A 13,829-nucleotide genomic window follows, 5' to 3' on the forward strand; every position below is an offset into this window, starting at 1 on the left:
AACACCATACAAACACTACTACAGTGGAGAAGTCAGGAGTTACAGTATAGGTAACTCATTTGCGGAAACGATAGAGAGGTGACTTTTTGGCAGTGCTGTCAAGATTCCCACTGAATCCTTACTGCGTGTGTAAATAATATCGTTGACTAAAATATTTTATTATCAAAAGCAAGTACATTGCTACAAATTTACGCTTACTGGGCCAAATATTTTTTCAATTACTATTAGAGATTTATAGTAATTCTGTCATGCTTGTTCGTTTCTGCCGAACACGTCTGATAGCCTTCCAAAGCGTAACATTTCTAAATCTGTTTAGCATTGTTAGACAACTACATCGTTAAAAAAACTCAGTGCGCTGTACTGACTCAGACGCGAAACTTCACTGATTAATGAACGGATCCGTTAGCGGCCTCCATTGTGCTCTGAAAAAGAGGTTTGTGTATACATGAAACACACACCAAGCGTATACTAGTATGATACTGAAGATACACATACATACTAATATTAATTGTCTTATACAACTGTTAAATATCAACAGAGAGACCTAAGAGTGTGATATATTATGAAATATCAAGAGACGTACGTGAAATGGTGCCGAGGAATAATCTTGAGGAATGAAATAGTACACCACATTTAAATCACGTCGTGCTGGCGCCTTATGAAATGCCAGTTCAGTTATCCGTAACATAGTTTGGATATTTTGAAGTATTCTTCTCTGTGTAAGATACTGTGAAAACAAATTCGACTGTAGAGTTATTACTGAACAAATTTAAGTTTAAAATCGTCAGGAACCTGTAAATAACACAGTTCACTACGAATTTGGTTGTGCTTGTGTATAACAAACATCACGCGGTAAAGTCTCTTCTCTTGACGAGTCTGTGGCAAATAGGTAAGACTGATATCGTTCACATTGGGAGTGAACATGACGTATGTGATAAATATGCAGCTGCTACGTTGAGCGACAGTGTTGGTGCAATTACTGTGCGTCTTATATAGTGAAACAAGTGCTATAGGGAACACATTAGTAAGGTAGACTGGTAGTTTCTGTCCGTATTAAAGAAAACACTTTCGTTTCCACAGAAGCAGAAGAAGGAAGCGGATGAGTTCTGAAATATGAAGAAGTAGCTTTTCAGCCCGAAAGGTGAGACATTTGTAGATAAGCAGTAGACAACAGTTTTGTAAACAGTTGGTAACGGTTATTTTTGAGTCTATTGGAGAGATGAGAGGAATGATGGATGCTGTTAGGAGCATCGATTAGAGTTCTAACCAGTTCAGTCCCACAGAAGAAATCCACTGTTGTAGCGGAAAGACATCTAAGAACTGAAAGACGTCCTCCTTATCAAAGCTGTTTAGTTTTGACAATAAATAGTGGACAATAAGTTTGCTACACTGTGTAAGACTATTGGAGACAACTGTTGGCCGACGTTTAGTGTACAAAATTATGTAGAACAATAGGAAACAATTCATCGATCACAATATACACGTACATTGCTGTAAACAGGACCGAAATAACTTGAGTATGAATTCAGGATCGAGTGAACGACGTCCGCACAGTAAAAACAGTGAAGATTAACATTTAAATAACACCGTTGGACAGTGTAGTGACTGAAGGTTCCACTGGATAGCAGTGAGACAATCAGTAATTTTGCTTATCACTGGTGCCGGATAAGAGAGATACATACGGCAATATTGCAACCGTTAAATGGGTGTGGTTTCTTTTGAGCGGCAGTGGTGGTACAAACGGCGATAAATCACATAAAACGTGCCGGAAAAGATACGGACTGTGAGGCTATTGTGGTCATTTGGTCGCTGAAGATGCGTCTATAAGATAGTTAACAGACAATCGGCGATTTCGCGAGTGATCCAAAGTGTAAGACTACTGGAACCATTTGGTGCCCAAAGACACTTGTGGAGGATAGCTGCACAGCGATTTAGCTTACGAGAAGTTTCGGGTAGTGATACAAAGTGTGAGGCCCGGAACTTAGTGGCGATTGAGGATCTATCTGAGAGATAGCTGTTGCAGAATCGCCGATTTCGCGTACGAGAGCAGTGAAGGTGTGAAAAGCAGTGGAAGGCTGTCGGAACTAATCAGTAATTTTGCTTATGAATAGTGCCGGATACGAGTGATATGGCAATATTGTAACTATTAAGTGGGTGTGATTTTTTTTGAGCGGCAGTGGTGGTACAAACGGCGATATATCATACAAAACGTGCCGGAAAAGATACGGACTGTGAGGCTATTGTGGTCATTTGTTCGCTGAAGATGCTTCTATGTGGTAGTTAACAGAGAATCGGTGATTTCCCGAGTGCGCCATAGTGTAAGACTACTGGAACGATTTTGTGCTCAAAGATACTTGTGGAGGATAAGTGGACGGCGGTTTAGCTTGCGAGAAGTTTCGGGTAGTGATACAAAGTGTGAGGCCCGGAACATAGTGGTGATTGAGAGCTAGCTGTTGGAGAATCGTCGATTTCGCGTACGAGAGCAGTGTAGGGTGTGATAAGCAGTGGAAGGCTGTCGGAACCTAGCAGCGTCTGACGTCTCATCTGTGACCATAGACGAGGGGAGCGGGTCTCGGGGGCATGGTGAGGGAGGCCCGGCGGCGCGAGTGAGCGCGGTCGCATGGAGGCGCCCGCCGGCGTGGCCGCCGCTACAGCAGCCGCCGCCGCCGCCGCCGCCGCCGCAGCAGCAGCAGCAGCCGCCTCTGGCGCCGGCGCCGCCTCCAGCAACTCGAGCGCCAACGCGAGCAGCGCGGGCGGCGGCGGCGGCGGCCCGCCGCCCGACGAGTGGTGGTTCCCGGGCCCGCGCTCGCCCTACACGCCTGCCGAGGCGGTGCTCATCGCGCTCGTGCTGCTCTGCGTCATCGTCGGCACCGTCGTGGGCAACGTGCTCGTCTGCGTGGCCGTGTGCCTGGTGCGCAAGCTGCGCCGGCCCTGCAACTACCTGCTGGTCTCGCTGGCCGTCTCCGACCTGTGCGTCGCGCTGCTCGTGATGCCGATGGCGCTGCTGTCGGAGATCTTCGGCGTGTGGAGCTTCGGCCCCGTCGCCTGCGACCTGTGGGTTTCGTTCGACGTGCTCTCGTGCACCGCGTCCATCCTCAACCTGTGCATGATCAGCGTGGACCGCTACTACGCCATCACGAAGCCGCTCGAGTACGGCGTGCGGCGGACGCCGCGCCGCATGGTGGCGAGCGTGGCGCTGGTGTGGCTGGGCGCCGCGTGCATCAGCCTGCCGCCGCTGCTCATCCTCGGCAACGAGCACGAGGACCCGCACGGCCTGCCGCAGTGCCAGGTGTGCCAGAACTTCGCCTACCAGATCTACGCCACGCTCGGCTCGTTCTACATCCCGCTCAGCGTCATGATCGTCGTCTACTACAAGATATTCCGCGCGGCGCGCAAGATCGTGCTGGAGGAGCGGCGCGCCCAGTCGCACCTGCGGGCGCACTCCTACCTCGAGATCAGCGTCGGCAACGGCGGCGGCCCGCCGGAGACGCGGCTCGCCGCCTCCGCCGCGACGGCGGAGGCGGACGCGGCGGCGGCGGTGGACGGTGCCGCCAACGGCAACGGCGCCACCCCCGCCGCCGACGAGCAGTCGTCGTCGTCGCCCGCGGTGAGGGCGCAGCACCAGCAGCAGCAGCACCGGCCCAGCACCACCAGCACCAATACCACCGTGAGTACCAACAGGTGGTCCTCGGACACCTGCCCGCGCCCAGTCTGTCCACAGCTGCACCGCGCCGTTTGAAACAACATTGATGCCCCCACCACAGGGTTCATTATGCACTAGTCGTCTAAAATGTGTGATTTATTTAACACCACCCTCAATGGCAAGTGTCACAGTCAATAAACATGGCAAACCTTATGTGAGTTTCCATAAGATTTTATGGTGGCAGTAAAGCGGCCATCTTGGAACAACAAGAATGTGATTCTTCATTTTCTCCAGGCCTATTTTATGACGAAATAAATCTCGGGTGAACAGCCTGGTATGATTGTGTATTTGACACAACATTTCGGCAATCGACCACGTTGCCATCATGAGGTGCACTGATGTCGTCGGTGGGCCCACCACCGGTCAGTATACGAAACGTCCCCTTAGAAAAATTAATGAATCACTGTGCTGATAAACCCCTACGTTATTTTATTTTCAAACAGCTGAACAAAACTGAGCGTAGTCAGACTTTACTCTATTTACTTATTCTGATAAACACGAAACTGACACACAATATTTTTAGCGCAACGCAATCTGACTTTTAATAATCCCTACAAAAGAACGGCCCTGACTAACAATAACCTATACCTTTCATGAATCACTTACCTCACAGAAATCTTCATTAATCGAACTATTGCAATACAGCGAGCGCCAATACTGCCTGTTAAATAAAAGGGTCAAACTACTGAAATCACCAACTACTTATAAGCAGAGTTAGCAAATGAAAGATTTTGATAAAGAACAAACAATGTATTTACCTTAATATTGTTCAAAAGTCATAATATATATAGCAGTTCATGACATCCAGTCTTACAAATTTACTGTCTCTGATGCACACACGTCCAGATCATCCGCTCTCAGAACTCCGCCATCTCTCTCCCCACATCCACCACTGTGGTGGCTCACCTCCAACTGCGCAACGCTACGCGCTGTTAACAGCCAACTACATAACACTACAATAACGACTACTTCAACAACGCCCACCAGCCACAGACTGCACACAGCACAGCCAGTGATTTTCATACAGAGCGCTACGTGGCGTTACCAACATAAAAACCTAAACAGCCTACTTACAAGTACATCAGTGCACCTGATGATGGCAACGTGGTCGATTGCCGAAATATTGTGTCCTACGCACACTCATACCAGGCTGTTCACCCGAGATCTATTACGTAACAACAAAAGTGTCTACATTGCGACCGTGGTGCACAGTGTGTTCATTCACAGTCAACAAAACACTTCTGAGTCTGTGACCGCATTGTCAGTGCGTAAAATTTCCGGCGTTTCGGCCACTAATTTAAGCGGCCTTCCTCGGGTTCTGGACGTCTAACAGCCCCCTCCTCCTCGTCCTCAATAGTTTGTTAGAATTCGTCAACAGCCTCTGCCGCCAGTGTATAAGAACTAAACTTTTCTTGCCCACTTGCAGTAGTGGCCGGAACGTCGGAAGTTTTGCATATTGACAGTGCTGTCACCGACTCAGAAGAGTATTATTGACTGTGAATGAGCGCACTTTGTGCACCAGAACAATTGTATTAACTTACCACAAACTGTTTTAGGACTACATGACCGTATTATCAACTCCTATAAAGCAAGAAATCAAAAATTATTCTTTCACACTGCAACACAAACATACACTAATATACATGTGTGTTTTGTACCGCATACTGAATTCAACAGCCATCAACCGCTAAAAACTGTACGATGTTGTTCTGTAGACAGAGTAATTCATCTGTCCCTACTGATGTCATTTTCTGCGACCAGCAACGTGATACCTTGCCTTTAAGAACCATGAGGGAGATTTTCATATTGACTCCCCCGCTACGCTACCTACAAAAATCAACACGACGTTTTTCTAAGAAATTTAATGTAGTTAAATTTCGTGCTGGGATACGTTACCGCCGGCCGCAGTGATCGAGCGGTTCTAGGCGCTTTAGTGTGGAACCGCGCGACAGCTGAGGTCGCAGGTTCGAATCCTGCCTCGGGCATAGATGTGTGTGATGTCCTTAGGTTAGTTAGGTTTAAGTTGTTCTAAGTTCTAGGGGACTGATGACATCAGATGTTAAGTCCCATAGTCCTAAGAGCCATTTGAACCATTTTCGATACGTTTCCGCTAGAGACAGTGGTTTTCGAGTATCCGACAAAAACATACAAGTCACCTTCAAATGCACCTCCACGCCCACACTCAGACCCCAGACGTCAGGATTTCTAGTATATTGTTCACAGCATACCTTCCTACCACCGTACAGAAATTTACGAATTCACCAGTTGTTTTCCACGTTCGACCTTGTTTGGTTTTCGTCAACTGACCTTATTACGCTATCGGCTTAGTCGAGCACTTACAAACTGGAAAACTAATGTTCGTGCAGATTTTACATAAACGTTTAGTCAATTTTAACGGCATAAAATAAGGAATTATACTGTTGTCCCCGTCAGGCCTTCGGACTCCAAAATTACTGTTCTTGTAAGGGTTAAGTTTTGATAGAACTGTCAACGTAATTAGTTTTAGCATAATGTCTACAAAGTCGTTTATTTTTCATTACCTTCAAGAGCACGTTTAAATTAATAACGTTAACAAATTAGCCAACTATGTTGTTTACTTAACAGCCCAATTAATACAGACTAAAAAAGGTCAAACATTGGGGATAGTTCGTGTTGTCGGCAATTTTTGTACAGTGATAGGAAGAAATGCCACGAGAAACATACTAGAAATCCTGACTGGGAAGGGATGAATGTGGAGGGAGAGGTGCATTGAAGTTTACTTTGGTTCGTTTCTCTTGAACAAATCGAAAACCGTGACCTCCAACGAAAACGTATCCCAGTAAGATATGAAAACTACGTTAAATTTCCTACAAAATTTGTCGCGTTCATGTTTCCTGTAGGACTAACAGCTTTCGCGTAGCGAGCAAGAGAATATTAAAATCTTGCGCACTGTTTTTGAAGGCCAGATTAAACTTTGCTGGTTGCATAAACAACATCGGTAGGGGCAGCTGAAATACTCTGAATACGGAAACAACATCGTATGTATTTTGCTACGTGAGCGCAGTTGACTTCAGTAGGCAGAACAAAAGACAGGTTAGCAATACTTGCGTGCTATTTTATGTAGCAGTACGAAGTAATGATTTGTTATCTTGACACAGTCCTTTACGGTGCCATTCCGTACACGTTGTACGATGGCTCACAACAGCTAATGATGCTTTCGTCCATGTTTGCCTTGTTACTTGTGGCAAGTATCAGCCATAGGGACGTATCCAGTGTGGGTCAGGTGTGGGAGAGGAGACGGGGGTGAGCGAGGGGAGGCAGCAGCTACACTCTTAGCAAAATCATCTTCCCGAACCGAACTCGTATTCTGTTCCGATACGTAGTGGTATACAGTTTTAAATCACTAGCAACTTTACCCATAAACTTCTGTTGTGAAATCTCAAATTATGTCGCGATTCACCACAAAATTAACATGAGTTGCTCCCCGCTAGCTCAGACGTTTGCTACGCTCCTGAGCAACGAACATATTTCGTTTAATAATAACGTTGATTTCAGTAAAATATTTGCGTAAGGTGTTGTATTGCCTGAATCTATTTCTTCTTATCAGTAGCCGGTAGTCAATAGGTGGGATCCACACACAAATAAAGACAACATCTTTTGACGCAACCTTATGCCACCAATTATCTATGTGCTATTGAAAATGAAATCATTTAGATTGTAGCATCGTTTCTACCACATTGTTTCGAGCTTGAAACTGGGCGGTAGTGATTAATAAAGTACCAATACTTATTTAAGCGGCCACTTGGCAACATAGCAGTTCTTTATCGGGGCAGAAGTCGAAGCCAGTTTGGTCACCGAAATATTTTACGAATTTAACTTCAGCAATCTCTAATGTTATCAAGAATGCATTGTTCACATTTTTCCGATAAGCAGTAGCTATTTTTGGCTACAATAACGAAAGCGCCTTTATTATGTAGCTAATAAATCAGTATTGCTAAACCTCTGTCAATAAATATGTGCACATTCGAAACATTCTCCTTATAGATAGTAAAGTACACTTCCGTCTTGACGCATGGAGTCCCAAGTTTCATAAAATTCACAGTCCGAACATAAAACGTCCGCCTCGCTGCACTGTAAATGTACCTCTACATTTAGCACTAATACCGTTGTTAATACTCGTCAATAGACGTTTCTTAAACAACTGCTCCAGCTTCTACTGTACTGCTCGTATCATTTCCTTCTTACACAACACAATGCATTTTTCAGACAGGTAAATTACGCGACAGATATTTAGAAGTTTATGATAGATACAAAAGACGAGAAGATCTTTAACGTCTTTTACGTCCTATAAACTGATTCTGTCAGATTGCCACAGTCAACATTTCCAGCGTTTCGTATTAAGTGGATGTATTTAATGCACTACCAGCTTCTTCCTATAACACTACAACACGCCACAATACTTCATGTTTGCGCATATGCATAGGCCTAACGTATTCTCTCGATAGTGAAAATTCTGTCTCAGGTTCATACTAAGAAAAAAAATTGCTCAAATCTAAGTCGCTGAAATTCTACATAAAAATATAATTACTTCTTAACATTAAGCGTGATGTCACTAAACAGCTTGATTTGAAAAGCCGAATCCACAGTAAAGTTTCCCTTTAAAATAGCGTGGCATAATGTTACGAAATACAACGTCTAAACAACAGCATTGTTTCTCGTCTACATTGCAGTATAGTGCACTGACCTGAACAAGATTTTGTATACACATAAAGCTATAATTTCCATTGCAAGAAATGAAAAATTCGACCGCCAGACGAATTATAAAAGAGCGATAGATATCTTGATATTTGCCCCCGACACATCTGTGTTCCTGCAAAACTTTGGAATGTGACCAGCACAGACGTACATCTGCTTTGCAGCTGCCTGAAAAACGTGTCGTCAAACGAACAATAGTTAAAAACAATGAGAAAAACAAAAAGAAGCCTAACATCCATCTCACAAGTTTCGGAACATTGTCCATTACAACAATAACATCGTCCTGCGTTTATTACACAACAGATACATAAACAAATAAAATTTCGCTGTAATGAAATATGTTGGGATAACTATATCACTGTCTTTCTAGAGACATAACGCCGATGATAATATTTTTTTCCAAGCACGGGTATGACTTTTAATAATCCAAAATGGCTGAAGTTTTACATTCCTAGGTACTGAAGCAAATTTACGCATTTCACACCAAAGGTCATGATTTCACAGTTACATATAACGACCGAAAACGTATATTGATCGTTGAGAAACTCGGAACATTGTGGATCTAACGTAGGCAGCTCACTCGACAACAACGCTTTAAACGTGAAGCTGATACTCCCATCTCGGGAAATGAGAAATTGATCCTCATAAATTACACTATAACATTTTGTATATTTTGACAAACCGAAGGTAGAACAGCTGTTCACTGCGTTTAAGAGTGCGGTGTAACTAATCTGCCACTGTAAAAATTTTGACAACGCAGTAACACACACGAACTAGTGTGAAACTAATATTTTCTTTTCAAGAGTTGGTAAATGGTAGTGGATTCATGTATCGGTGTTACAGAGTTAAACGCTAAGAAGACGAATAACAGGGCCGCTCTCCTGATTTCACATAACACTATTACGGTTTTGTAGCGGAAGGCTGAACAAACAATCATTCGTCATTTCTATTAAATTCTGTGTATGACACTTATTTAAAAACAAGGAAACAATTGCTCCGTGTGAATATTTAAATGAGCAGATATAGAAGCGAGGTCGCATGAGAAACATATATTGTTAACGGAAAATATACGGTATGGCATCGGTATTACTGTATGTTTCTTTCCTACCTGCTACTGAAAATATGGAATGGCTCACCATTCTTTCACCAAGTAATCAAAGTAACTTATCTGTGATGTGTAAGTGATCTAGACAAGCTGTTTGTAATCTGTTCATCATATCTGTCAACGTTCTCCGTCTGTTATTGCTTGTACGAGGCACTAACGGAAATAAAAGGAGGAACGACACTCTGAATTTATTACAACTACCGTCGCTAAAGAAATTCTGAAGCAATGACATTCTGTCTTTGTGTGTAGTGCTGAGACTGAATTCAATGTAGCAGAGTGTATAGAACAGGACATCTTTTTTTCTGAGATACAATAGGAAGTATTCAGCATACGCAACCACATGCAGGGGGACAGTTATTGAACTATATGAAATAAAATCGTCATGACTTCTGAACGGTTTGCGTTAGGAAGTTCAAACTGCACCGTTGGCCGCGGGATATGATGGGAATTAGTATTCGCACGTATGGTTTGGTTCAGCGACGAAGTCCACTCTCATTTGGATGGGTTCGTCAATGAGCAAAACTGGAGAATTCGGGGGACTGAGAATCCGCATTTCGCTATCGAGAAGTCTCTTCATCCTCAACGGGTGGCTGTATGGTGTGCAATATTACTTCATGGCACAGTGACTATCGAACGGTTCTCGAAGGTTTTAGAAGATGATTTCATCTCCATTAGACAAAGCGACCCTGATTTCGATAAGATGTAGTTCATACAAGGCGGAGCTCGACTCCATCGAAGCAGGACAGTATTTGATGTCCTGGAGGAGCACTCTCAGAACTGCTTTCTGGCTCTGGCGTAATAGGCCAGTGGCATGGGTCTCGATTGGCCGCCATATTTTACGCATCCGAACGCATCGACTCCTCTTAGAGGAATTACATTAAGGGGGGTAGGACCTCAAACGGCCGTCTTGAAGCAGGAGAGACACCACAGGACATTTTAATTTCTACTGTCTATACTTTTACGAATCAATTCATAAAAATTTGACATCATGACCAGGAACGATTCAGGATTCACAATCACAGTAGAGGAAGTTCAAAAACATAACAAAATATTTTTTTTACATGTGAAAGTTCATCATTTTTTAACTTCTATTGGCTGCGTTTGTTGCTAAAGGTACACGTTTCTTCATAAGTAAGAGAGATTCTTCAATGAATTTGGCATAGCATACAAACCATACTTACAGGTGTATGAAACTCTAGTAATTATTTAATTTATGATAAAATGAATGTGGTGTTATATTTTAGAAAAAACTCAAATTTTATAGTTAATTATCTCAATTTTTACCACAGTTTTTAGTAGATTTGGAAAATTCTAGAGTTTCTTAACCTGTAAGTATGGTGTGTATGCTGTGCAAAATTCATCGAACAATCTCCCTTAGATATGAAGAAAAGTGTACCTATAGCAACAAATGCAGCCAATGGTAAGTGAAAAAAAGGTGAAATACAAATGTCAAAAAACTAAATTATTTTCTTTTATTTTTGAACTTCCACCACTATAAGTGTAAATCCTGAATCCTTTCTGGTCATTCTGACAATTTTTTATGAATTTATTTTTAAATGTGTATACAGTGGAAATTAAAACGTCCTGTGGTCTCTCTCCTGCTCCAGGTCGTCCCGTTTGACGTCCTACCCCCCTTAAAGACAAGGTGTACAGCAAAAACGCCAAAACCACTGCTGAGCTGAAAAGAGCCATTCAGGAAGTCACCGACAGCACAGATGTTCCGCAAGCTCAGCGGCTCATCCATAATTTTGCTATTCGCCTGCGCCACATAAATGATTGCAGGCATACCGAACATGTCATAACTTAAATCGGAATACTTGTAGCGTCGTTTACATACTGAATGATGTGTGTGCACGTCGTAGTTTGTAACTAATTTACGTTCTTTTTTCATATAGTTCAATAATTGTCACTCTGAAACAGCAAACGTATCAGCGCCCTATCACACATTAAAAGAAACGAAGAAAAAAACTTCCGGCGCAGAGTGCGGTAATTTGTGATTATGAATTAATTAAACGCTCTGTTAATACCTTCAAAAATCCACACGCCGGAGATAATAAGTTAAGACGACGGAAATCCTTTAATCTTCAGTGATATGCCTTCACCTGTCACAACTGTCATGATGTAATTCCTCTTAAGCGTTCTCGATGAAACTTAAGCTGTTACGAAGCAGTGTGAATGAGATCTATTTTGACTGCCAGAAGAGGTTCTCGTTTGTTGCTTGATTTTCAGAAACACCTTTCATCATTCGCACTTGGAAATGACCGAAAAATAATACTTCTACCCTTTCATGTTCCAAAGTCATAAGCACAAGATTGTTGCATTTATGCATTTAGGCTAAAAAGAAAGTTCGTAGAACACGCATTAGAGAAGAGTGTAAATGTAATTTGTTGTGCACTTACAACATCTTGTTCATGTTAATATATATATTCAAGAAGTTGATGGGAGAATAACCACAGTCTATTCAGTGCCATTATTCGGTAAAATGCGATGAGGATTTACGTCTTACTACACGATGTGTACTTACGACACTGTCACTTTGGAGGTGTTCGTTGCTAGGTCTCTTGTTTAGAAATTAAACTCTGCCTTCTTACTGTATCTTCATTTATTCAGTACAGCGTGCACACATAATAAAAGACCTAATTCTTGAAGAAGGTCGCTCTTTGTCAAACATCTTACCTTCTTTTGTAGAAACGGTACGTTATGAGAAATTCAAGTAAACAGAAAATATTGCATTGTTTTCTTAGTTATGTAGTGGTTAATGCAATGTACAAAACTCCTTATGGTCGAAGTAAGGCAGGGGAACGCTGTGTGCATTCACATTAGACTTCAGAAATCTTCCAGAGTGTTTTAAATGTCTACGGAATAAAGAAAGTTGTGTTTGGAGTCGAGGTACATTTTTAAAAATTTATTTGGAATAAAATATGGTGTCTTTTCGCCTCTCCTCCTCATTACTAGGTGTAAAAGAAAGTCCTTGCTCTACAGCAGGATACACTTCCGAAACTACGACAACTGTTTGACCCATACTGGACTGGTCCTTTGCAATACACCCTCCCCCATGTGTGAACTTAGAAATGGTTAAACGAGTCAAAGGAGTCAGAGGCCATCTAGACTCCAGTTCACCCCTTAGGACCTAATGCTGACACCTAACACAATGAAAACACGCTGTCTCAAATTTGGACCTAACCTGAGATCCTAAAGTGAGGAACAGCTATAAAATTAATTAGTAGCTGTAGTTCTAAAGCAACTGATAAGGAAAATGCGATGAAGGGACTAATTCTTTCAAAATAAGCTAATGATTTATTAGAGAAGTTCGTCCTGATACACAAGACAACCAACAGATTGACACTACGATTCTAACATGAGAGAGACTTAACCAGCAGAAGTATGATGTCCAGGGTGGGATAATGGATTCAAACTGCACATTCCCTCAATGATGCGAATAATTTTATTATGTGGTGGCTGGTTGTTCGAACTAAAATGAAAAGAACTCATTTTAGTAACTAGAATCAAACGGCACTTCGGCGTCGGTGCTCGGCAATGTCTTGTCTTTTCGGCGGACGTGAAGATGTGGGTCAGCCCGAGATCTGCACCAGCCCAGAATCTGTGGATCGCGCTATGTTGCCGGTGCGATGGTCCAGTGCAGAACAGCAGATTGATCTCTCCAGAGCTATCACCTCTGAGACGACCGATTCAAGTGTGTTTAATCATGTGTCCCTGCACCAGACTTCCCCGTTTACCCCGGCACTGCAGCAAACACCAATCACGTTAAATGGTGTTTACCTCTCTCCAGAGGCATAAAAGTGCAGTGTTAAATACAATGTTAAATAACTTCACAGCACGGAATATGTCATATGTCAAGAAAAGGTGCAATCAGGACACTCTCTCCTCTCATAGTTCGTTTCAGAAATTCCCGTCTGATACCAAGAGTGACAGGTGAATCAGAGTATTGTTTATGCAAGTTGGAATTTCCAACACGCCAAGCGAACGAGGCGGGAACTCCACCAAGTCCCGCTGCCACAGCAGCAGGCCTGGCCTCTTCAAGAACAGTGAGTTCTCTCCAGATGGTACCAGGTGGCGGACTAGCCCTTGAGGCTCAAATCCTCTATCCGAGCAACGGACACTATCGTATGCCAGAACACAGAAAATTCCGCCCTTCTTTGAGTGACACGAGGGTACAAGTGAGCCAAGGACTTTATGCTGTGAGTGGCGAGCGGACTGCCCCGTTATTCCCAGTGTTGTGCCCCTCAGCCGTTCCCCATCTTCTGGGGAAACAGATTGCAAGGATCC

The 13,829-nt window shown here is 43.1% G+C and overlaps 1 protein-coding gene across 1 annotated transcript in view; it reads left to right on the top strand.

Moving 5' to 3' along the window:
• Positions 1 to 2,620: 2,620 nt before the first annotated feature.
• Positions 2,621 to 13,829, top strand: part of LOC126176295 (5-hydroxytryptamine receptor 1-like) — a 167,052-nt gene continuing 155,843 nt past the window's right edge. The window contains exon 1 of the mRNA XM_049923446.1: positions 2,621 to 3,639. Within this exon, the coding sequence (XP_049779403.1) occupies positions 2,621 to 3,639 (1,019 nt within the window). The remainder of the gene's footprint in view (positions 3,640 to 13,829) is intronic.

The sequence above is a fragment of the Schistocerca cancellata genome, chromosome 3 (genome assembly GCF_023864275.1).
Source record: "Schistocerca cancellata isolate TAMUIC-IGC-003103 chromosome 3, iqSchCanc2.1, whole genome shotgun sequence".
In the NCBI taxonomy this organism is placed as follows: Eukaryota; Metazoa; Arthropoda; class Insecta; order Orthoptera; family Acrididae; genus Schistocerca; species Schistocerca cancellata.